General features: G+C 38.7%; 2 protein-coding genes across 6 annotated transcripts in view; one reads left to right on the top strand and one right to left on the bottom strand.

The window, feature by feature from the left end:
- Positions 1-16,094, top strand: part of FILIP1L (filamin A interacting protein 1 like) — a 262,254-nt gene extending 246,160 nt beyond the window's left edge. For all 4 annotated transcript variants that reach the window (XM_081301148.1, XM_081301149.1, XM_081301150.1 and 1 more), the window contains one exon: positions 11,865-16,094. In XM_081301148.1, coding sequence (XP_081157274.1) covers positions 11,865-12,056 — 192 coding nt within the window. In that variant the 3' untranslated portion in view covers positions 12,057-16,094. The remainder of the gene's footprint in view (positions 1-11,864) is intronic.
- The window catches only part of CMSS1 (cms1 ribosomal small subunit homolog), a 319,968-nt gene extending 299,949 nt beyond the window's left edge, over positions 1-20,019 (bottom strand). Inside the window, exon 1 of one of the 2 annotated variants that reach the window (XM_081301152.1) lies at positions 19,755-20,019. In XM_081301152.1, coding sequence (XP_081157278.1) covers positions 19,755-19,818 — 64 coding nt within the window. In that variant the 5' untranslated portion in view covers positions 19,819-20,019. The remainder of the gene's footprint in view (positions 1-19,754) is intronic. The other variant, XM_081301158.1, reaches the window with a different exon arrangement.
- Positions 20,020-25,744: the final 5,725 nt, after the last annotated feature.

Here is a 25,744-nt window from a genome sequence, read left to right as displayed (position 1 = left end):
ATAAATCAAAACAAAGTACTCCATTCACCTTAGGACACAGTGAAGCAAATGTAAGAAAGACGTGGTTTATTAAAAAGTTCCCAAAACTTAAATCACTTTAAATTTATTTGCATTCAAACTCCAAGACCTTTCCTTGGATGGACTCTTCAAACTAAATCAAAAAGGGCTTTTGTACAATCAAATACATCTCCTAAGGGCAACAATACAGCATAAAGAATCCTTAGGGAGTCCAGCAAATTAACTAGTCAACACCTCTAAATACTTTGATAAGGAATTAACACAGGTCACTTACAAGTCTGTCAACATTCCATCAGGACACCAGGTTTTATTCGTAGTATGCTGCCATAAAAAACATACTCCAGGCTAACCTCTGATATTGCAGCCAGCCATCCCAGGGACATCTTTACTTGTGTCTCATTTCAAAATTGTTATCAAAATTATTGGTCAAGAAAATAAAACTTGCCTGATTATTCAAAGAAAATTTTTTAAAGCCTGAAAGCAGTTTTCTTTTTTAGTGAATTCTTTTTTCTCCCCATAGCCAAATGGTCCTGTATGATTATTCTGAGCAGTTAATTACCTGAGACTATTGTTTTGTTTTGTTTTGTTTTTTGCCTGCTTTGTTTCATTTTTAAAAGGCTAGTTATGTTTTAATTTAAATAATTAGCAGTGTATAAATATAGGCCCTACAGACAAAGCTTCCCTCATTCTCTGACTAGATGAAAGTAGGTTTACTAATGGACCCGTCACTCATGGCCACTCAGTGACATGCACTGTGCCTCAATGTGAAATATCTTTTCTTCAAAGCATCACATGGATACATGATCAATCTACTGATCATGACATACTAAACTGTGTACCTCCTTCCCAACAGTGGGGCAGGTATGACAGAGATAAAAGATTCACTGTTCTTGATAACCTGAGCAAGGAAATGAGACAAGAAATAAGAATATCAGTGGGGAAACTATACATTTCTACCCATCAACTGGAGATTCTGGAAGACAACAGTAGATTAACAAAGTTACATAAAGAAAGACTTAGATAAGTGAGGTGACAGAGAAGATACTAGAGGCAGGCAGACAAGACTAGATTCAGTTCATGTCTCTTCCAGTCAGTTGTGAGACCCTGAGCAAATCATTTAGCCTTTGCGAATAAGAGAACTGGACTTGGTGATCTCATGCGTAGTTCTAACTTCCAGTAATTTCTGGATTCTATCTAAGTCTTGCTACCTTTTGTGAAACATTTAAAATCTGACTGGGAATAAGGCTGGGACATAAACACACCAATAATTTACATCGATTTCTTTTCCTTTGGTAACTAGATTTCTTTTTTCTTATTTTCTCACTTGTAGGGGTCATAATGCTAAGTGTCTAAACATCTGTTTCCTTCTCTAAGATTACATGAATTAATTTATTTTAACTCTCATTACATCAGCTCTTTTCCCATTGGAGTAGTTTCCTAATCTCAGGATTACTGATGGTTTGGGCCTGATAATTCTTGGTTTGGGAGAAGGGAGTTCTGTGCTTTGTAGGATATTTAGGAGCATCCTTAGCTTCTGTTTACTAAATGCCATGCAGCATTCCCCAACCATCACAAAAATGTGTGAGGGGCAAAATCACCTCCTGGTTGAAAACTGCTGCATTAGAAAAATGAACCACCTGACTCCGTAAGCCAGATGAGCTTCTATACAGCACAGATAAAGAACTGTGTAGACAGTAAGTACTGCGGGAGTTTGGAGGAGGAGCAGGCTACTCTAGGTTGGTACAGGGGGTTAGGCTTCAGAAACAGATGAGATGTGAGTAAGGGCTGGAAGATGAGGAGATCTGGAATAGAGAGAGCAACAGGGTGTCCCAAAGAGGTACACACAGGGTACTGGGAGAGGTAGGCAAGAGAGCAAACAACTAATGTTCAAGGACAATGATCAGTGCAGTGGGGCAGGGATAAGGCTCAAAAGACACAGTCCAGACAGACTGTGAGGGGTCTTGAATACAGTGCTAGGTGGTGACTGATCTGTGTCCCCACAAAAGGATTCTGGTTAGTAAGATACTGTAACAGGAAAAAAGTGAATCCTTTATACAATATTATTTTCCTTTACAACAACCCTCTAAAAAGGGTATTATTGCAATTATAGAGATAAGTAAATTAACACTCAGCAACTTAATGGAAGCAGATCATTGTTAGTATGGGACAAACCTGAGATGCAGACACAGGTCGGACTTTGTTCCATTCTCTTTCCATGGCAACATACTCAGAAGCTACCTCAGTGCAAGGGGAAGCATTATAAGTTGCATTTGATCCTTTCCACAACCTATGGTGACAGACACAGCCTGCCTAATGTTACCTGTTCATGCTGTCTTACCAATCTGCCAGTTCAACCAGAAAGCTCTGAATGTCCCTAAACACATGCAAGCTTTCCCTACTACCTCCCCACTGCTGTACATGGGTAAAATTCTCCCATCAGGTATAGTAAGACACATTGAAAAGTCCGACCACCTCTTCTGAAACCTTCCATGATCTCCATAGCCAACAGTGATTTGCCTTTCCTTCCAACCCTTCCTGCCTTCTGAAACCAGTTAGAGTAACAAGAGAAAATGAATGTGAGAGGCCAAGCAGGCATGGGCAGACACAGGAAAGACTGAATTAGAGATGGCGCTGATGACAGGAGATGGAGAAAGCAAGACCAAGGAAAAGCTCATGTTCTCATCAACAGGAGACCATACTCAAGGAACACTGGAGCTGCAGTTAGTATCCAATTTATCCTAATGCAGCATTCTATAAGGAACAAACAGAAAGGCCAAGTATAAAGAATGATCTTTGGAAAGGCCATCAATATGTACAGAACAATAGGGACCTAATCAGTTTCAGAGATGACTAGCAAAAAAAGCATCATAAGTGAGTGAAAATGATCCATGGAAGAAGCATCATGACCTTGGACATCAGAGCTTATGTTATAAGCCAGAGGCTGCCTTGATAGTCATGATAATAACTCAAGACCCTCAGAAAGGGAACCAAGAGATCAAGGTCTAGTCACCATAAAGACACACACCATCAACTTAGCTAACAGTTAGTGGGGCATCTGCCTTTGAAGAAGCCTAGGAAATTTTCCTCAGTTGCATCCCTAATCTAGATTCCCACTTCTCAAGCAACATCATAACTTAATAAGGAAAAAATGGATGTTCACCAAATCATTTTTTAATGATGTAGTTTCCCAGATCAGAAGAAATGTTAGGGTTCAACTTTGTCAGTCTCCAATTTCCCTACATAGGCCAATCAGTTCCTAGATGCTTCCTATTCAAGAGTACAATAACTATAAAATGAGGAAGCATCCCAAATCAAAACTGCCATTTCAAGCTGTCCTCTTATATCTCCTCTCATAACAATTAAAGGCATATAAAATCCTCCTTCAACACAGCCACTGTCACATAACTCAAAGCAATTTCTCAAGAATGCATTACCATCCTCCCCTATTAGTGGATTTGCTGGGGTTTCTTCTTAAGGAAATTCTTAAGGAATTCTCTTTTGAATTTCAATTTGGTTTTGCCTGAGCCCATCAATAGCAGTCACTACTAATGCCTCAGAAAACTAGTTTTACACAAAGAGGAGTTTACTAAAAACTGTAACAGGTCCTCAAAGGGTCTTTTTGGACATCAGGAAGGAAGTCAGAGAGTAGGGATCATGCTGAGAAGGACAATATCTCTCATAGTAACATATGAGCAAGTTCTTTTATTTCATATAGAACTTTTCTCTCATTATAAGAATAATACAAATTTATTACAGAAACTTTAGAAAAGGTAAATGCTTTTGAGGCTGCTGATATTAGCTGTGAAGAATGGAAATGAGAGGAGAACAATGGACAATTATCACTGTTTTTTTCAGCCACACCTATCAACCATGGCCCTATTTCAGACTTTTCTCAGACTGCCAACAAGGAAGGAAATTTGCTTTAAGTGGGTATCCTGCCCATACTACATGCCTTAGAGCCAAGAAGTGGTAAATCTCCCTGCAGAGTGCAAGTTTATGTAATCTGTCTGCTTGGTCCAGACACAATGGCTAAGGGGGGCAGCAAGGTCACTGGAAGAGAGGGGCAGGATTTCCTTTCCCTACATAGGCCAATCAGTACCTAGATAATGGTCAGTCACTGCACATTGTTCAAGTAATGGGACAAAATGCTTTTTTAGTGGGCTGTTCTCAAAAATAGTTATACTATCAGTAAGATTGGGGGGCCTTATGCAAAGGATGTGGAAACATGGTTAAGGTCCAGAAAATTTATCTCTCAGGTTCTGGGAAAGGAATGTAGAAGTTCTATGGTGAGAGAAGAAGAGTGGCAGGTGAGTAGGAATTATATTTACTTCTTGGATTATCTCAACCACTGAAGGGTAGTAATTTCTCTATGATCCTCAAAGCAACACCTCCAAAGTTTCAATACACAGTTCCATAAGGAAGGCCCAACTACACTGCAGACTCAGCATGTGTCCACACATGCACTCTCTCTTGAACTGCTCCTTGTCTTTACATCTGGTGACGATATATCATCTTCTTCTTTGCCCAGGTTGAACACCTGGGAAACATTCTCCACATTTTTGCTCATCATCCAGATCCAATCAACCACTCTATTGTTTCTTTCTCTGTCCTTCCCAGTTCCCATCTGAAGTACTATTCCCTAAATGCAAGCCTTAGTACAGATAGTATCTTTAAAAAGACAGTTGATCTACATTTAATCTCTTTCCTTTCTCATCCAACCCTCATCCCCAAAATCATCCTGATCATTGCACTTCTCTAGCCTCCTCCAAAAACCATATTTGTATTACTTAGGGCCAAAATAACAGTTGCTCGAACTTTTGACCATGACCTCCATCTTTCGCCTCATCTCCCTTTTAAACTCTGGACATGCCCTGCACCCTTGTCAGAACATATTCCTAACAGTCTTCCCACATACCATTTGGCCTTCTTGCCCTACACCCTTTATCCATGCTGATTGTAGGGATGAAATGCTCTTTTCTCCCTTGTTCCTCCTATTGAAATCCTACTCACTCCTCCAGTGCTCCTTGAAAACCTTCCTTAATCTTTCTCTGGGTTTCTAAAATGTTGCTGTTAATAGCTCTATTATGGCATTTCATTCTGCCTTGTGATTTAATTATGTGTCACCCTTCCTATACTACAATCTTGAGAATAAGAACCAGCTATTATTTAAACTTAGGACTTAAATACTGCTCGTAGCCAATGCTCAACAAAGACTCACATGGCTAACAACGTAATACAGAATCACAGAATGTCAGGGCCAAAGGACTTCACCAGTGATTTGGAAGAACTGCTTCATTTTTTGATATGAAAAGATAGGAAAGATAGATAGTATGTTTTCAGGTAAACTCTATAAAAGAAAGAAGTAGCATAAGGAAGGAAAATTATGTGTGGGGGTCATTTTCTATGCCAAATGTAACATCCTTTGAGATACAGCTGAGGAATCAGCACTGGTGATTCATCAATCTCAGCTCCTACACTAACAAAGAAATGGAGAGATGGAGAGAACAAGGAGGAAAAGCAGGAAGACAAAAAAAGACAAAATAGGCAAAGATAAATTAGGATTATGATTAGACATAGGCACTTTAACAACAAATATAAGGAAAAAGAGAAAAATAATAGTAATGATAATAATAGTAACAACTAACACTTATCTGGCACAATGGATGTGTGAGAGACTTTCCTATACAATATCTTTACTCTCCAAAGAATGTTTTAATCCCTAGATTAAAGATGAAGAAACTGAGGTCTGCACAGGCAACAGATGGCTGCTGAGGGACCTACAGCTAGTTAGTGCCACAATCAGAACAGAGAGCTAAGCCTGTTTGCCTGATTCATAGTCTATGACCTAGTCATTATCCCAAGATGTAAACCTCAGAACAAGTGAAAAAAATTAAACCCGTCCAAATGAGAGAATGGGAAAGAAAAATAGAAAGAAAAAGGGTACCAAAAAGGAGAAAAGGCGGTGATAAAAGAAAAACCTGACAGATGAACAAAAGAAAGGGGATAAATAAGGAAGACAGTTATTTAAGGCTATTTTATTTTAACATAATATTTCTACATGTGAAGCATGTGTTTGGCACATACTATAAGCAAATGGGTCAGAAAAGATTTTGAAAACTATATTTGAATGTTTATTCTTACTTTTCCCTAATACCCATGTTGTAATTATCATAGAAAGGGAGACTGGGAGGTAACTAGGTATAACCATAAATCACATTACATTATAGAACAAAGGTACCAATTTATTCTTAACCTCAGAACTGGACAACTCTTTAATATAAATTACAGCAGTGAAATGCTATTTAAAACCAAATGTTCTCTCAGAGGAGGTTAATGGGAATGAGCTAATTAAACTATAGGGTTTCCCTTTGAAGGTCCCCCTTGCCATATAAAACTAAAACTTTCAGTGATAAAGTTTTATTACACAATGGGAAGTTCTAAGAAAATGAAGAAGAAAAACAGCCAAACTTTGGGCTACCTGCCAGATTCATTATCTGTTATTTCTACCCCCTCCACACACAAATTATCAGTGACTTGCCAAATAATATAAAAGACAAAAGAAATGAAAGCAATAGTATTTCAAGGATATTTCCCTCCAGTTTAGCATTTCCTCCTTTTCATCACTATATCCATCATAATTACTTATGCACTTTCCCACTAAACACAGATAAAAACAAAATTACAAAAACACTGTCATTCTGATAACACATGGCCTTGACCAAGTGTTCCACAGCTGGGTCCTTGGGGGAGTCAGGCAGCCCCAAATCCATTCGCCCACCAGACCTCAATGACCACAAGTCAGAATGACCACAGGTCTCAGGGAATCTTGAACTTCTCAACATCTACAGCCAAGATACAAGGTGTGATGAGAGCCCTGCAGTCCCTGGAATCGGGCCTGTTCCTAAAGGAACACTGCCTTCTTACACAATATGTTGCCAATATATCACCAAAAAGTTCAAAGCACTTAAAAAATTAATTTCCTTAAGAGAAAAGGAAACATCCTGACTCCAGCTGTCTAACTAGGTTTTGATAGCTTCCTCATAAATGCAATTTTGTTCTGGTATATTTTCAGATGTTTGCCTTTTATGATAATATGAAAGAACACAAAGATCATGTAGAAACCAGGCTAAGAACTAAAACTTTGAGTAACATTGAAAATATTTCACCTCTCCAATCTTCTTTAGGTCAATAAGACTCATCTAAAGACTTGCTGCAACCAGTGAACTGTATAGATTTCTGGGTTCTTTTTAGAACCTATGGTTCAAACAAGCCAACACTTTTAGAATTCAATGAATATATCCCACAAAGACATTGCTTTTCTTTCTACTGCCCCCTAGATAAAAGCCTCTGCCTCACTGGATTCATCACTCAGATTGTAGTCCATTCCAAATATCAAAATCCATGGCTGAGTTAAGCATTTTTTTAAAATATCTTTTTCTTCTATGAATGAGCTTTCCAAACTTGCTTAATCTTCTCCAAGACATCTGCTTTCTGATGAAACCCAGGAGCCTCCAACTCTGCGTATAACATTCCCTGTGTGGTCTTAAAAGAGCCATATGCATGTATTTCTCTTGCAATATGCACTCTAAATTTGGGGTGGGGGGGTGGAGCTATTTGACATAATGCTCTACAAAAATGATCCAAGAGATGAGACATTTTAAATCTCCATACCTCATTTACTGAAACAAGTCCAAGTATAAAATTCATAAAAGAAAAAGAATAGCATCTTTTTTTTTTTTTTTTAAGATTTAGGGAAATGACATTTAAAGTTGTTCTATGAAAATAACTAGTCTTTGCTGCCATCTAGAGGTAAAAACTATGTAGTAAAATCAGTGTTACCAAGAAAACACAAACAGAATTTTGCAGCATCAATGATGTGGAAACATTAGGAACCCAAAAATTGGGGGTGGGGGTCAGGGAGCTGGCCCTATCAGTTACCACCATCCCAAGCCACATTTTCTTCAACACATATCAGTGTTGCTTAGAAGAAACAAGCTCCACCAATGGTATGTTTCAGGTCAACTGGTTTAATCAAACACATTTTCTTTGTTGTTTTGTTGTTGTTTTGCAGTTCTAGGGATTGAACTGAGGACCCTGTGTATGCTACGCAAGCACTCCACCACTAAAGTACATCCTCAGTCCTATTAAACAGATTTAACAAACTGTGCTGCTCATTTAAAATTCACAAGCCCTGACCCTGCTCCTAGATAGTCTAAGTGACAGATTCTGACGAGGAGTCTGGGCATCTAGAGTATTTTATAAGCCCCATGGATGATTATGATGAGTACCATTGCAGGTAAACTCTGGGCCAGGATGCTTTGGCTTTTCATACTGCTGAACTGCCCATATCCAGGCAGATTAGAATGCCAAGGAAGGAAGTTCAACTACAGCAAGTTCTCAAAGTGTAGTAGGTTGATCACTTCTATCAGAACAAATCACTCTTGAGAATCTGTTAAAAAATGTGGACTTATAGCCAGGTGTGGTGGCACAAGTTTCTAATTCCAGTAACAGAGGTGGTTAAGGCAGGAAGATTGCAAGTTCAAGTCCAGCCTCAACAATTTAGCAAGACCCTATTTCAAAATAAAAAAATAAAAGGGCTGAGGATGTGGCTCAGTGGTAGAGCACCCCTGGGTTTAATCCCTAGTATTGAAAAAAAAAAAAAAAGTTTATATGAGGATTTCTGTATATCCAGAAACAAATGAACTTAAAATTTAAATGGGATCCCAACATAGATTCTTTTTTTAAAAAAAAAAATTTTAGTTGTCAATGAATCTTTTATTTTATTTATTTATTTATATGCGGCACTGAGGATCAAACCCAGGGTCTGGTGCATGCCAGCAAGCGCTGTACCACTGATCCACAACTCCAGCCCCCAACATAGATTCTTATATAGTAAGTTGGAGAACCAATCTAAATCTTGACAAAGTTAAATGACATCAGAGAAACCTACCTTGGAAAGGCTATTATATAGGTTTGGTCATAATATCAGTCTATCACTGATTTCAACTGCAACTTCTACTGTTCATGATTTGAATAATAAGGTTGATGTTCATAGAAATGTCTTGATCGCTTAGATATTGCCTTCTTTTTTTTAAATCTCAGTATAATTCAATATTTGCTATCTACAGAAAACACAGAGAAAAAGAGCACCCATAGCCCCTAATCAGAGTTAACCATTAATAGCATGGGTGCATTTTCATCTATAGGTTGAGAATTGCTAATGAAATCCAAAATGCTCTAAGATGCAGAAGTATAAAATTCCACACCTGACTTCATGACACATTGTAGTTGAAACACAGGTGAACTATAAATGTTGTATAAAATTACCTTCAGTCAATGTGTAAGATATGTCATCATACATATTCAAATAGACCAAAATCTGAAAAAAATCCTAGATCCAAAATTCTACCTCTGGTCTTAAGTATTTCAGATAAGGGACACTCAATTTGTAGTATCTTTTCTTCATACATACACATTTAAAATATATAGAGAGTTTTAAATCCAGCTGTTAACATTTCTGAGTAAACATTTCCTTTATCTTCCAAAGCACCATTATTTAAGGACAGCATAATATTTCATGTGATTATACTATAATTCACTTAGTACATCCTTACTGCTGGAGTTTTAAACTATGTCTATTTTTCATTTTAAATAATTTTAAAACAAATATCCTTGCCTGCCTCTTTAATTATTTCCTAGAAAAGATTCCTAACAACAAAATGACTGAGTCACAGGGTGTGAATTTTAAAGTTCTTGATGCACAGTATCAAATCACTCCCATAATCATAGTAGAAGCTGCCCATCTCATTAAATGCTGGCTGGGGCACTGAATTTTATTTTATTTTCAAAAAGTTTTGCCTATTTGAGAGGTAAAATGCTGATACAGCACATCAGCATTAAAGATGAGATAACAAAATCAAGTTGAAAGGCATGAAAAACATTGAGATAAGGAGACAGATATCAGAGTATTAACATCTTATGCATGGGAATAATTGCAAAAAAAAAAAAAAAAAGCCAGTAAGAATACTAAAGCCAAAATATTCTTCTAGTACCTAGGCAAAGAGAAAACTGACTAAATATGCCGAAGAAAGTATATTCCCTATATGGTTTATCTTCATTGAAGGACTCTTATTTTTAGTCAAGTCTGGTGAAAATCTTATTTAGGTTGCTACAAAAATTTGAGGCACTTTAAATAAGTGAATTATGGCTATGAAGTTCTAATTGTTATTACATATATTTGTAATTTCTTACAAAAGAACATTTTGAAAATGCTTTATTATTTTTAGTTAGCAACCCCAACAATAAATGCCTAATTTTCTGTTTTACACCAAGCCCTTTCCTTCCTTCTAGTTCAGCAGATTTCAAACCTTTAACCATGACCCATGGCCCTCAATAAGAAATGTATGCTATAACATAAACTGGTACATGAGTGAGCATGTGTGCGCATGCATACACACATACATGTAAACTGAATTAATATCCACAAAATAACACTTAGCCTTACTATAGGCAGTGCAATCTGATGTTTTTGATTCTAGTCTATTCTAATGTACCTTTTGACCAAATGCTCAATGACTGAAAATTAAAAAGCCCCAAAACATCAGACTGCATTCTGGAATACTGAAATACAATTAAGTTTATATACTATATTTTAAAATCTGAATGTGTATATAAAGAGATAAAGGGACTTCGCTATACTATATCAGCATAATAAAAATATGGAAACAAATTTCTGCAGGCTGGAAAACAATTATAAGATGGGTTTCCATAAAAGCAGTATTAGAAATCTATAACAAAAAAAATATAATAAAATTTAAAGATTAAAAAAAAGATTTATATTTATGAACTCAGAGTTATGAACTCACAGCAAGAATGATGTAAACACAGGGGAAAATAATAATCATCAAGTCTGGATTATAATGGAAGTTAGCTGAATTCTTCTTCCCATCTCTCAGCAAGTATTCTTATCCAGGAGTATTTTTTTCCTTTAAAAGAAAATGAAAATAACAGTACATTTCTACAATCTTGCCACTGAGTAGAAATTTACTCTTAACCAATTTTGCTCCACTGAGCTACTCCTTCAGTCTACATCATTCAACCTGTGACTCTTCCCTCACTCCTTATGTAAACCAGTGAGAAAATAGTAAAACAATTTTGGAGATCTCCCCCCAACCTTCTTTGTAACCCCCAACCACTCACCCCACTCCCATCTATAGGAGCAGTTAAAATTTCCCCTACGTGGCCCCAATCTACATTCCAATCCCTCCTCTCAAGCACAATCTAATTTGAAGCCACTCCACTTCTCAACCAAATCTGATACTGTCCTGCTTCAGAGCAACTCCCAAAAGCATTTTCTCATCCTATTTTCTCACCAAAACAATTCCTTTATTCTGGAACTCCTTCCCCTTATTCCTGCTGCTAAAAATCCTAAAAGTTATTAAAGGTCCCAAACAAATACTGCTTTCTTCATGAAGCACTCTGAGACTCCTTAGTTGAAATCAACCTTTTCCTGGCAATCTCATGGCTCTTTGTTGAGAATAATTTGGAAAACTACTCATATTTATCTTCCACTAAACTCTGATTGCCAAAAGCGAAAAACAATTCTCTGTATCTACCACTATCCACCCTCTAGGCCCTGGTACATAGCTCACATCCAAAACACAATGGCAGAACTGCTCTGCAGACATTTCTTTCTTCAACCACATAATCTTGAATATGATGTGTTCCCACTACCCAAAGCTTTCAAAGGCAATGCTGGCCAAACTAACTCCATGTCCTGAAAAACATCTATTTTTCCACCAATGAACCATTAACTAACTACCTTTCATTCTTTTGTTTCATTCAAGATCAAGGAGGTGTGTAAGCAAAGAATTCCAACACGGATTCCTAAACCAAAATCTACAAGCATCACTAGGATTTCCACAAAAGCCCCTCTAGGGCCTACAGACAAACATATTCACCAAAATGGCTGTGGGAAGTTACACATCGTAACAACCATCACTTCTAACTCTTACCTCCACATGGGAGGGAAAAGGTAAGTTCTATGGACACACTGTCTGGATACCGTCTACAGAAATATCTGCAACGCTGAAAGTATGGCTGTGGAAAGCCAGAGAGGAACAGTTATCTCTTCGGGAAATGTGAAGCAGCAACTGGCAGACAGTTCATTCACAGGTTGGTGGACCTGGTGATCATCCTATCTTCTCAGCTCTATTTGTGCATAAGCACACACGTACAATCACAGGCTCAGACTCGTACCTCAAAGCCCACTCGATTCCTCATGCTACTTGTATAATCGTCAGCCTCGGATAGGACTGAATTCATTATGACAATTCAAGAGTTTTCTGGTGAACAAAGTAGTAATCCTTCATTCTTCAGAACTTCAATGAATAATCATATTTTCTATGAAAATGTGGTATCAAGAATTCCTAATCAGCTTCAGGAAAGTCAAATTATTTCCATCAAAATGGCAGAACAATTAGAATCCAATTTAAGGTATTAAAAAGGGAGAAAAGTGGTAATTCTTAGTTACAAGGAGGTAAGAAACAACAAAGAGATTAGTAGTTAATACTCCCTAGTGGCTTACCCAACAACCACTAAGGTTATATGTACATTTGATAGATAGCACTTTATCTCCTGCCCCATTTTTTTCAAGCTGTTTGCCCCTCCTGTGCATTTCAGGCCATGGAATCATACTGCTAGGCTGTAAGACAACTCATTTTAGATGAGTACTGTTGCCTTCTACAGCAATCAAGGGATGAGAATCAAAGGTCAATAATACTCCATCTATTATGGAGATAAGCATCACTGTTCTGGGTGTTAGAAAAAAAAGAACAATTTATTATCTCAAAAGACTTTCTTTAGTCACACTTATTCCTGAATCAATATTATAGAAAAATCAGTTGATTCAGCAAAAGCCTGGTATCAGGAACTCAAATTTCAATCTTAGCTTTTCACTCATGTGTCACTTAGTGTGGCATTCATCAATCTAAGCCTTGAGTTTTTCACATGTAAATCAGATAAGTAGTTTCCTTCCAGCTGTGATAACCTATGAGTATGCCCAATGACATAATACTGAATTCAAACAACCTGTCTAGAAGGCTGAACACAGTTTCCTGGCAGTAAGCTAAAGTAATTCTTCTCATCACATGGAAAGCTCTCTCACTAAATCAAGAGAAAGGTACCTATAATTCAGTGTGGACAGAGTAACACAATAACATTTCAAGACAAGGCATTTTGGGCCCAGAAGACAGTTATATTTCCCAAAGCCTAGGTCAGAGGGAAAAATAATTAAATGAACAGCATGACCCAACATTTTTTGTTATCCTTCACTAAAACTTGGAGTCATGGCCCTGGAAGAAATCCTTGTGGTTAAGAACTGTCAGGTGTGCTGGGATGGAGCCAACAAAGCAGTAGCAATTCCTCATGTTCACCTGGCTACGTCCCCTTCAGTACACTGATGACGGTGCACAAACAGCCATTTAATTTCAAGGAGGAAGAGCTGGAAAATGGGCAGCACCAAGCTATGGGAGCCAAAGAAAGGGATGATGGGCAAAAGTCCCCACAGGCAAGAGGCAGAGGGAGAAGTAGATGGGGAGGGTAAGTGAATTAGAAGTCTGAAATGGAAAAGTGGAAGTTAAGGGAAAGCAGTAAGAGAACGATAGAAGGAAAGGGACTACAAAGATGAAGAAGCTCTGACATCCAAAATAATTCACATATGCAAAGAGTACTAGAGGTGTGCCTGATATGAAGCAAGTATTTGATAAATCTCAAGTGAATGCAGGATGGATGAAAGAGAGAAGGCCATTCAGTCAAAACATATGTGAGCAATGTAGCTAAGAGATGGCAATGAAGTATGACAGGAAAAGCAGCTATGCCTCGGTGACATTCAAAATTGGGAGTTATGCTAATTGAAAGAATAAAGCACTGAAACCCTTAGAGTGGAAACAGGAGAAATAGCATGTGCCAACAATAGTCCCAGAAAAACAAAATACCCTGAGAAAGTTTCACCTGGAAGAGGAACAGAAAATATGTTGTATTGTTGAAGATTTTTCAAAATTGTTTGCTTCCATGTAAAGAGATTCTCTACATTTTTATGCCAAGCTGGCGTAAATTCAAGAGCAACCAAAAAAAGGAGGACAAGATACTGTACAAGGTTAAGAAAATATGGACATTTTGAAGGCAACCAGCAGAAATCCGTCTTTAAATGATGATAAAGTTCTAGTCTCATTAAGGCAAATCTTGAATAAAATGTTCTATTTTAATAAAAGGATTACTAACAAAAACACAGGACCATTTCAAGCAATATGTAATACAATAAAAATGCAAATACAATGAAGAACTGCATGTACTATTTGGAATTCAACAAAATGGTGTTGTGACATAACACAACTGAAACAAAGAATCCTGCCACCTGTGCATAATCCTATTTCTGCAAAAATGTGGCCCTCCTGAAGAACAATGACAACAATAATAATACACATAAATAAACAAAAGACACTGTCCTCATCTAGAGTGACTACAGTTAATTAAAGTTTAAAAAGTAAGTAGATAAAATCCAAATGAAGAAAACAAATGTAATTTATAACAAAATTTTTAAAAACCTGACACTTTTATGGTGAAGTCTTTTCTCAACCCTTCATTTATTAAGCTTCAATGATCTTTGAACTACTCTTCTGTAACTTTTGGAATCAACTATCTGATTTTAACACAAATGACTGGTCTAACACATGTCTGATAATTATGGACTGAGTAATGGAGTACAAATGAAATACATAATTTTCTCTAGGGTATGTTTCAAAATCCCTTTATAGAAACAACAGAATTCAGTGTCTGAGATGAGCCTGGGGTGGGGTCTGAAAACTTTGGCCAACATCTGGTTTTGTGTATAAGAGCTAAGAATAGTTTTACATTTTTTAATGTTGAAAGAAAATTAAAAGAAGACTATTTCATGACATAGGAAAATTACATAAACTTCAAACTTCACTATCCATGAAAAAAGTTTTACCGGAACTCAGCCACACTAATTTGTTTACATACTTATTGTCTACAACTGTTTTTGTACTGCAACAGCACAGTTCAGTAGTTCCAACAGTTGGTTAACGGATCTGCAAAGCCTAAAGTTTTTACAAAAGGCAACTTTACCAAAATGTTTACTGACCCCATGACCTAGTGTGAACTACACTAACGAAGAACTCAGGAATAAGAATTAAGTAGAGCTCATTGACTATATTTCTTTCTTTTTTTAATATTTATTTTTTAGTTACAGGTGGACACAACATCTTTATTTTTATGTGGTGCTGAGGATCGAACCCAGTGCCTCACACATGGTAGGCGAGTGTTCTACTTCTGAGCCACAATCCCAGCCCCACTGATTATAATTCTTAAAAATAATATTTAAGCAATTTAAGAATTTGATTAAGAATTCTGTGAAAACTGAAATAAAGGAAAACTATATTTCAGCTATTTGTTATTCTTAGTAAAATGTATAATTCTATTAATGCATCTAAAGTTTTCAACCAAAGAACATTAAGACAATCAAAGGATTTTGCCAATAATGTATTTTTGTATTTGTTGTTGAATCTGAGAGGGGAATACCACATTTATGAGTGGTATTTTTCAAATCCTCATGGACACTTAGCAAAATTATAGCAGGAACTGTATATGATTTAAAGAAAGACATGCATACCTGTACCTTTTAAACTTTCACAATTGTTGTCAAGAACCACTCATTTTATTATTTGTAAGAATCATGAAAATTACTTATACTAAAGTAAAAACTAGCCAATGAAGGTTATCTGTTAAAAGTTTTCAGGTACAGAACAATGACAAATAATGTAGCCATCTTTTTCTCTTCTCTTTCCTTTACCTTGCTTTTTAAAATTCATCCTGCCTGTTTTTTGCTCTGAATGTCTGTCTCAATGTCATGTGCATTTTGACTGAACCACATCAATGTGTAAATCCTACAACAAGCTGATTTAATTTAATTTAATTTAATTTAAGCTGATTTAAGTTTTTCCCCCTCTATTCTAGTTCTGTTGGTGTTAATGCTAAGCTCAATAAACAATTTTGAGAATGATGCAATGATGCACCCTGAAGTTGATTCTCTGTTGAATGTTGACATCATCTACTGTAAATATTCCAAGTCTGAATTTTATATGTACAGGGAATGCCTTACAACATCTACAATGCAAAGCTGTACATAAAATTAATGCTGCAAAAGTCTCACTTTGGTGTAAAAAAGAGTAAACCGAATAAAACCAACCCATTTATTCAGCTAAAGTAAAGGGCCAAGTGTTCCCCTACGCCATCATTTCCAGAAGAAATTCAGCAAAAAGTCGTAGGAATTGAAAAAAGAATCACAAATATTTTATTCAGTTGTGAAACATTAACAAATTAGTTAACAAATACTGAATGAGTAGTGTTGTTTTGTTGTTGTTGTTGTTGTTTGTACCAGGGATTGAACCCAGGTGCACTTTACCACTGAGCAACATCTCCAGCCCTTTTTATTTTTTATTTTGAGACAGTGTGTCATTAAATTGCTGAGGAGGGCTTTGAACTTTTGATCCTCCTGCCTCAGCCTCCTGAGTTGCTGGGAATACAGGTGTGCATCATTGAGCTCCACTACAGAATGAGTGCTTTCCATGTGTCCATATACTACTCTAGGCCCTGAGAATAAAGAGCAAAAAATGAGAAAAACAAAATCCCTGCTCACCTGGAGCCTACATTCTAGTGTTGAGAGAGAGTAATAATTTAACAAGAAAAATAATAGTTGGTGCTCAATGCTTTGTGGAGAATCATAATTACAGTGGGAATGTCACAGAACCACTGGATGGCTATTCTAGACTAGCTGACCAGGAAGTGCCTTTTTAAGTAGATTATGTCTGAACTGATTTTTTTTTTTTTAAAGAGAGAGAGAGAGAGAGAGATTTTTTTAATATTTATTTTTTAGTATTCGGTGGACACAACATCTTTGTTTGTATGTGGTGCTGAGGATCGAACCCGGGCTGCACGCATGCCAGGCAAGCGCGATACCACTTGAGCCACATCCCCAGCCCTGAACTGATTTCTTAATGCTAAGAAAGAGCCAGTCATTTGAAAACAGAACAGCTATTACAAAGGGCTGGGCTGGGGATGTGGCTCAAGCGGTAGCGCGCTCACCTGGCATGCGTGCGGCCCAGGTTCGATCCTCAGCACCACATACCAACAAAGATGTTGTGTCCGCCGAGAACTAAAAAATAAATAAATATTAAAAATTCTTTCTCTCTCTCTCTCTCTCTCTCTCTCTCTCTCCTCTCTCTAAAAAAAAAACAAAAACAAAAAAAACACAAAGGGCTGAATCAGAATAAGCATGGCCTGTTGAGGAACAGAATGAAGGCCAGTGTGCTGAGGCAGTGTAAACTAGTGGGCAATAAGTTATAATTCTAGCAAGTAGGCAGCTACATTGGAGTTACACTGTGTGGCAGGGAAAAGCCACTGAAGAAGGTGAACAGGTTTCTGAGTGAGAAACAAAGTTTAACTGGAAACTGTTAAACTATTGCAGTGGTAAAGACAGACAAGGATAGCTGGCGTGGTAGCATACGCCTGCAATCCCAGCGGTTCAGGAAGCTGACACAGAAGGATCTGGAGTTCAAAGCCAGCCTCGGCAACAGCGAGGCACAAAGCAACTCAGTGAGACCCTGTCTCTAAATAAAATACAAAATAGGGCTGAGGATGTAATTAGGTGATTGAGTACCCCTGAGTTCAATCCCCAGTACCCACTCCTCAAAAAAAGACAAACAAGGATAATAGTGTGTACTCCAATGGAGAAAAAGGCAAAGTCTCAGGCTGTCTTTTGGAGATAACAGGACTCCATATATAAAATGTGAGGGAGAAAGGGAAGAAATGAACAAATCAAGATGTTACTAAGCCTTGTGAAGTTGGATAGGTGGTGGCAAAATTTACTGAAATAGGTAAGTCTGGAGAAAAAGAAGGTTTGGGGAGGGGTTGGGGTTGTGGCTTAGTGGGAGAATGCTTGCCTAACACACATGGGTCGCTGGGTTTGATCCCCAGCACCACATTAAAAAACTAAATAAGTGAAATAAAGGTATTGTGTCCATCTACAAATAAAAATATTTTTAAAAAAAAGAAGGATTGAGGAATAATGCAGCACTTGGGTCTTATTTACATTTGACATCCCTATTAAATAACTAAAAAAAAGACTTCAAAAAGGCAGTCAGGTAGTTGAGCCTTGAGTTCCAGGTTCACATCTGAATTATAAGCAAAGAGGTGGCATTCAAAGCTTAGTAGCAGCTGGGCATGCTGACATATGCCTGTAATCCCAGAGGCTAGGGAGGCTGAGGCAGGAGGATCTCAAATTTAAGGCCAACCTCAGCAGCAAGGCCTTGAGCAACTTAGCAAGAGACCCTGCCTCAAAATAAAAAAAATAAAAAGGACTGGGGTGTGGCTCAGTTGTTAAATGCCCCTGGGTTAGATCCCTGGTACCAAAAACAAAACAAAACAGGCTTAATAGAAATGCTGCTTATCTACCTTGAGCAAACTATGGGAGTCTGAAGGTTCTCAAATACACTTCCATAACAATGATGTGTAGAAAAGGGTTTACAAATAATGTCTCTTGAAATCAATAAGGAGTTATTGTTTTAGATGAGATTCTTACTTTTGATAAGTAGAATAATTATGAGAAACAAAAGCGTGCAGACTCTGGGTTCAAATGGCCTGCAAGTGAATTCCAGCTCCTCACTCACCAACACTGGACAAATTACTTTTCAGTGCAACTTCCTCACTTCTAGAATGAGTATAACAGCGGTGACTACCCAATGGTGCATTGATGAAGATTAAATGAGATCGTGCATGCAAAGCTTTCAAAACAGTATCTGGCACACAGTAAGCACTCAACAAATGCCAAGCTGCTATTATTACCTACCATCTCCAGGCACTGTACACAGAAGTGTCTTAACACTGCAGTTTTCTAGTTAGATGCTTGGTAAGAAGGGGCATCACACACTTAAAAGTGAGTTATTTAATGTTACTCAAGGGTAATACGTCCACAGCATCTGGAATAAGTATACAGTAGCACAGCAGGGTAAAAACAGTTCAAAACTGTGTTACTTGAATTCTCTTGTTTCTGACACAAACTTGCTATGTGAACTTGTCAAGTTACTTAACATCTTTAGGGCAGGTTTCCTATCTGTAGAATAGGTGAGTTTAAAGGAATGATCTCTATTTAAACCCATTTCCAGGTCGAATATCCTAGATTACATGAAGAGAGCAAGAAAAACAATAGCTTATATTTACTATGCCTATATGTGTGCCAAGTGCTGTATCAAAGTGCACAACTTGTAGTATCTTCATTTAATCTTCACAACTTGATGAAATAGACATTATTATTACTCTGACTTTACAGATGAGGAAAAGGAGCCCAAAGTATTAGAATACCAGAGTCACGATTTGAATTGAAGCCATTTGAACCTAGTGCAGGGATTTTCTTTAACCACGAGGCAAAACTGCCTCTCCTCATGAAAACTGTCATCCAGCCTCAAAGGGAAAAAAAAAAAAAGTTAAAGAAACACAGGGCTTGGAAAGGGTTCTTGAATGACAGACGGGCAGATCTGCGTTGAGGGCACGCATGTGGCACCCACCGCTTCCCTGGCCGGATCTGACGACTAGAAGCGGCGCGGCTAAGGTACTCGGCAAGGCTCGCAGGAGGAGGCCCCGCGGGAGCGCGGGCAGAGTGGTACCTGGGCTGCTGTCTGCTCCTGCCGGCTGCTTCTCCCACCACTCGTCTCCAAGGTCGTCTGCCATCTCCGCTCGGGACTCGACGCGAACAGACCACGCGAAGGGGGCCAGGGACACAGGGATCGCTCTTGGGAGCCGGCAGCCGGCGTCACTGCACTTGCAGCTCTTTGCGACCCCGCCGGCCCCGCCCCGTGGCGATGACGTCACAACTCCGCCCCGCCTCTCCAGCTGCGGTCAGAGTGTCAAGGCAGTTTCCACGCCCGCGCTGCTGCACCGGAACCACCCGAAAACGCAAAGTAAATCCCGCCAGAGCATGAAGAGGCGTAAAAGACGAAAGTTGATTATCAGTTGTCATGAATTCTTTCAAATTTCTTGGTTTAAGTTTTATTTTTGTCTAAAAGATAGTGTTGAAAGTGTGAGACACGACACTAAGACAACTTCTCTCTGATTCGTTTCAAAGAACTTGTGGCCGCGGGAGGAGATCGGAGCACGTGGGTGTGTTTTCACTTGTGTCAGTCTGGGGCGTTTGTGTGCTTGTGCAGTTTGCTCTTGGAAAACGGGCGGGAAACTGGCGTGGTAGCGAACGCCTGTAATCCCAGCAACTCGGGAGGCTGAGAGGCTGAGGCCGGAGGATCTCAAATTCAAAGCCATCCTCGGCAACTTAGTGAGACCCCGTCACAAAATAAGATAATTATATGAAAGGGGTTGAGTCTAGTGGTAGTGGGTACAATGCCCTGGGACGGGGGCTAGGGGGACGGGGAAAGAAAGGAGAGAGCAGAGTGCGCAGGAAAGTGATGTGAGCACTGCTCTTTTTATATAGGACTAAGAAAAATGTGAGGAGTCAGGAAAGGCTCTCCCACAGAAAGAAGTGACCCCACAGATTTGGAAATCACCTTCCACCTTTCGGTTGTGTTCCCCCTCCTCACCTCCGCACCCTCTTGCTTGCATCCCACCCCCACCCCTCGTTTTGGGAAACGAAGGAAGAAGGAAGTTGCTCACTTATAGGTGAGAGAGATCATGCTGCTTTTCTGACACCCAATGTGAAATGGCAGGGATGAAAGGAAAACCTGCAGGGCACCAAATGCTGAGGCCAGCTGCATAATAATTGTGGACAATATTTTTCAGGACAGTCTTCCTACACACAGGTAGAAATCATACAAAATAAATTAAGTGTACACAATGTGCCTAACCACTTGCAATAGTGATTTAAAGGTGAGTAGAATATGTTCCACCTTCCAGATGTTACAAAGTAGAATAGAAGAAAGAGAACTTGTAAGAATAAAGTTCTAGACTCCTAAAATGATAGGGCTTTGGAAATTACAAGACAGGGAAACTAAACTGCTGAGGGTAGGAATAGCCATATGCAGAAAATTACCCCAAATCCACCCAATAGGAGATATATTAATGTGTTACTTTAACAATATATTACAGATACCCTAAAAGGAGGGTTCTTGGTATAAATGTGGCAAATGTCAAATAATCTGTAATCATCAAAAATAATGTGTCTTTCATGAGAAAATGCAGATGACAGGAAGTCTCGGCAGTTAATAGATTACTGAAAAGCAAAGTCAGATTTAAAAAATATGACTTTGGAAAAGGAAGTGGCATGGCCAATGTTACTGTGCAGTATGGATAATAGATTTGATCAGAGCTTCCTATATGGCATGGGTAAGCTAAGATTCTGATCCACAGTCTTTGGGGTCAGCAGAATCCCTGGGCCAATTGCCCCGGGTTTAGCACCACCTCATCTCTTCCCTCTGGTGTTATACAAATGTTTTCTGTGGATGCCATGATGTGAAACAGTAAGAACTTAACAGAAAGAACTTCATGAAGGCACACCATTAAATGAACAAGGTTTAATCAGGGCACAGTTCCTTAAATGAATTTCAGGAACCCCCTGATTTGAACTTTTGCATCATGTAGACAATGATAATGGTAGCAATAAAAATGAGAGCATATTCTACATACCTCTCTAAGTACTTTATATGTTAATTCATCTAAACATCATGTGTTGGATTTGATGTTTCCATTTGTCACCCTCTACCTTTTTAATCAGATTTGGGTTTTGCAAATTGGAGGCAGTAGTAAGAAATCAAAGTATGAGAGAACAATGATGCCCCAACCTGTCCTGTTTTCAATGCTAGGACTAGAGTGAGGCAAGCAGAGGCCTGTGACATCACATTTAAGGAGATGTTTGCTCAGGGTAACACTGGCACAAAATGAGAGAGAAGAACTTCAATTCTGTGCCTGCCTCACCTTGTTCCTCATCCTGGTCCCTTTACTGAAGGCCACAGCTCCAATACTGCTTTAGCCCTTAAGGGTGGTAATGATTTCCCACCATCACTCAACCTGGGATTATATACCATCACTCATTTCTTTAACCCTACCTTATATTCATAAATATTCCCATTACTAAATTCTTTTCATTATTGTTTATGTTGTACAGAAAATGGAACCCAAGGCCTCACACAAATGAGGCAAACATATAACCACTGAGCTACATCCTCAGGCTTTTTAAGTATTGAGATAAGTTCTCACTAAGTTGCCCAGGCTGGCCTCAAATTTAAGATTCTCCTGCTTCAGCCTCCAGAGTCACTGGGATTACAGGCATATGCCCCCATACCTGGTCTATATTTATAATCACCAAGCCAAAATCCACACCATGCTCCATCAATATCCTGATGTGGTCAACACCTATTTTGGATTCCACTCAAAGCAGAGCCTGACAAAGTCATGGGTGCAAGTAGTTTATTTGGCAGGTGATATCAGGAGGCAGGAATAAAGGCAGGGAGAATGGGACTGGGAAGGAAGGATTATCAGTATGGGTAATACCTGACTTTTTATCTTGCTGCAACCCTCTGAAAAAAAAAAAAAAACAAAAAAAAAACGTAGGCTGTGCTTCCGAGTTATCCTAATGCAGAACAGGAGGGTAGCTAGGGCTATTCATGAGGTGAGGGTTGTTGCCAAGATAGGGGTTTCCAGAGAGTCTCAGATTGTGCTGCCTTCGGAGAGAGTCCTGAGGCAGCCGGGTGACATGCCTTGATGTGCTTGAGGTGGGAGGATGGCACCAGGCACATAACTTTCCTCCATAGCTGGGCTGATTTTGAAGTGGGGTAAGGGGCATAAAAAGCATCTACTCCAGATTTGCAAAGATGGTGACACTAAAGTAACCTGCTCTAGCTACCCATCTAGGAAGTGATTTCCCATCTTCTTTAAGTCCTTCAAAGCATCCTCAAAATGATCTGTGACCCAAGAATGATTCATACCCACTGAATTAAGGCAAAAAGAATAAGAAAAAAAACTAAAGTAAGGAACATTGCCATACATTTATGGAAATTATTTGAAAATAAATGATGAGGAAAACTGAGGTCAATAAAACCTAAAGTTTCAAGTTTTAAGAGCTAAAAACATGATAACCTCTCTGGGACTAGTAAAACAAGGAGGGAACCATTTTTGGATGGAAAAAAATAAAAAAATAATTTCAGATAATAAAAGATCCACATGAGAAATAATTGGCAGTTGCAACCTAGAGAGGAGATTTGCTGGAGACAGAGATGAAAAGGGAGAGGGAGGCTGAGGCCATACCCAGGACAGCTTCTTACCATCCTAGGGGTTTAAAGAGGGGAAACCACTGGGGAACTTTTAGGCCATAGGGGTCATTTTACATTTTCAAAGCTGGCTGTTGTGTGGTAACAAAAGCAGGGAGACTGGTTTAGAGGCTGCTGCAGTCAAGTGAGATAGCAGTGGCTTGGAATATGGTGGTAGAAATGGAAATGAAGAGAAGCAGGATTGGCTGAGATCATTTACAGAGACAGAGAAGAGCAAAGAATTCCTGAGCTTTCATTATTTAGAAATCCGATGGAAGAGCAGAGGCCCAGGAGCCAGGAGAACATGGCCACAGAGAAAGACCAGAGCCAGGCAAATGTGATTTTGCCAAAGCAAGAAAGAAGAGGGGTTCCCCAAAAAAAGGGTGTGCAGTTGAGAGTAAAGGAACAAAGGAAAGAATTACAAGAGTCAGATACTTGCAGAGGGGAAACAAATGGAGGTCCAGAGCCAAGTGGAGGAGATACCATCTGATGAGAACAGGCATTTAAATGGGCTTTCCTTTCACTAGTGATCTAGTGACAGCTCTGTCATAAGCAAGCATCCATGTATCTGTAGGGAAATGTTGGGACCCTCTATTCTGCTCTAATGGTCCTTGTCCATCTCTATTTCAATATCACAGTAGTTAATTAGCCTTTACATATTTTCCATTTCTTTATATCTTTGTGTTATGTTCAGAGTGATTTTGTCAGTAGTAGTAGTTTCCTGGTAGTTGTCTCTTTAGTTATGCCAAAATGCCAAAATGCAATGTCAAGTTTTATATATATACACACACATACACATCTCTCTCTCTCTCTCTCTCTCTATATATATATATATATATATATATACACACACACACACACACACACACACACACACACACACACATACAAACATATATGTCTATATGTGTGTGTATATATATATACATGTGCTGAGGATTGAACTCAGGGCCTTCCACAGACTAAACAAACTAAACAACAGACTAAACACTCTACCCCATGAGCTTCATCTGCCCCCATTATTAAAAAATTGTTTCTCATAAAACAGTATGCCATGTTACACTGGCAACAGCTTCCTACATCTCATGTTTGCTGTTTCTTGATAGCATCAAAAGGCCACATTGAATGATTAAACCATAGAATCTAGGTTTGTGTAAGTACACTCTATGATGTCTGCACCATGATGAAATTGAATGTGCTCCTGTCATTAAGCAATGCATGGATGCCTGTGTGTGAGACTGAGTTTATATACGTATAAACTTGGTTCTTTTAAAACCCTCCTATCTTTCTTTTCACACCACTCTCTTCTTTCATCATACCACTCTTTTTCTTTCAATTTATTGTTCATTCCCTGTTAATTTCTCCTTAATCTGTGTCCAAACTTCCCTGGAGTTTTGGTAGACCATTTTCATCATGCTGATTGCTTCCTTCTCTGAGCACTCCATATATATGATTGTACCATTTTAGGATCTCCTTTCCCATCCCTTCATTTTTTTCTAATAAGTGGAGCAGGATTTCAGCAAAAACAGAGTGAGAAGGGTGATCCCTATGAAGCAGATCCAAAGGTGCTAGATGATATGTGATGGAACTGTGTGGAATTTCTGGAAGATCCCAAGGGGAGAATCATAGTGCAAACTACTAGGATTTTAGAGTAAGGCATGCCTTCTAGAACTGGACCATTGGAAAAGCAGCTTTGAGCCCTAATTGAAACTAAGCACTTTGATTATGGAACATCAAATGAATATATCACCAGTGCTGCCCTTCAGGACCTGAGTATTATAAGGTTGGATGCTCACAGCAACATCCCACTGGGTGATAGAAATGGTACACATGGAAGCACATCTAGGCAAGTCCTAAGTCACAAATAAGTTACATGCACATGGCCCTGATGTATCCACCTGTTTTTATTTTTTTTTCTCACACTATGTCCTCATGACATGTTCTTTTGACTAGTTGATATTGGAGGAAAATTCTCAAGACTGGGTCAATTTGGAATGTTGGCAGAGATGAAATGAATTAATAATATGCTACAGTCCCATTTTGAGAGCGGCTATAAAGGACCACAATGAGAAGAATACTCCTAGTAGGAAGAAATTCCTAGATATACTTTTAGTCATCTTTGAACAGAGAGACAAATAATCTGAGATACAGATAAATGTTGGGTCTTGAGCAATGGTAAATGGTGTGTTGATTGAATCAAAATCCTGGGAGATAGAATATTGGAATTCCAATAACAAAGAGATCTGGGGAAGAGGAATTTGGAGGAACATATAGGAAGGGGGCACAAAGATCACTGTGTTCCATGTATATGTCTACCAGAGAGTATCCACCACAGACAAGCACCAAACAATGTGATAGATTATATGTTTTTCAAAGACGGCTGGTGTTTTGATCATCTTTTTCAC

This window comes from Spermophilus citellus (assembly GCF_964194105.1).
Source record: "Spermophilus citellus genome assembly, chromosome: 7".
Classification (NCBI taxonomy): Eukaryota; Metazoa; Chordata; class Mammalia; order Rodentia; family Sciuridae; genus Spermophilus; species Spermophilus citellus.
Note: the sequence above shows the minus strand (reverse complement) of the source record. Positions and strands in the feature narration are given on the sequence as shown.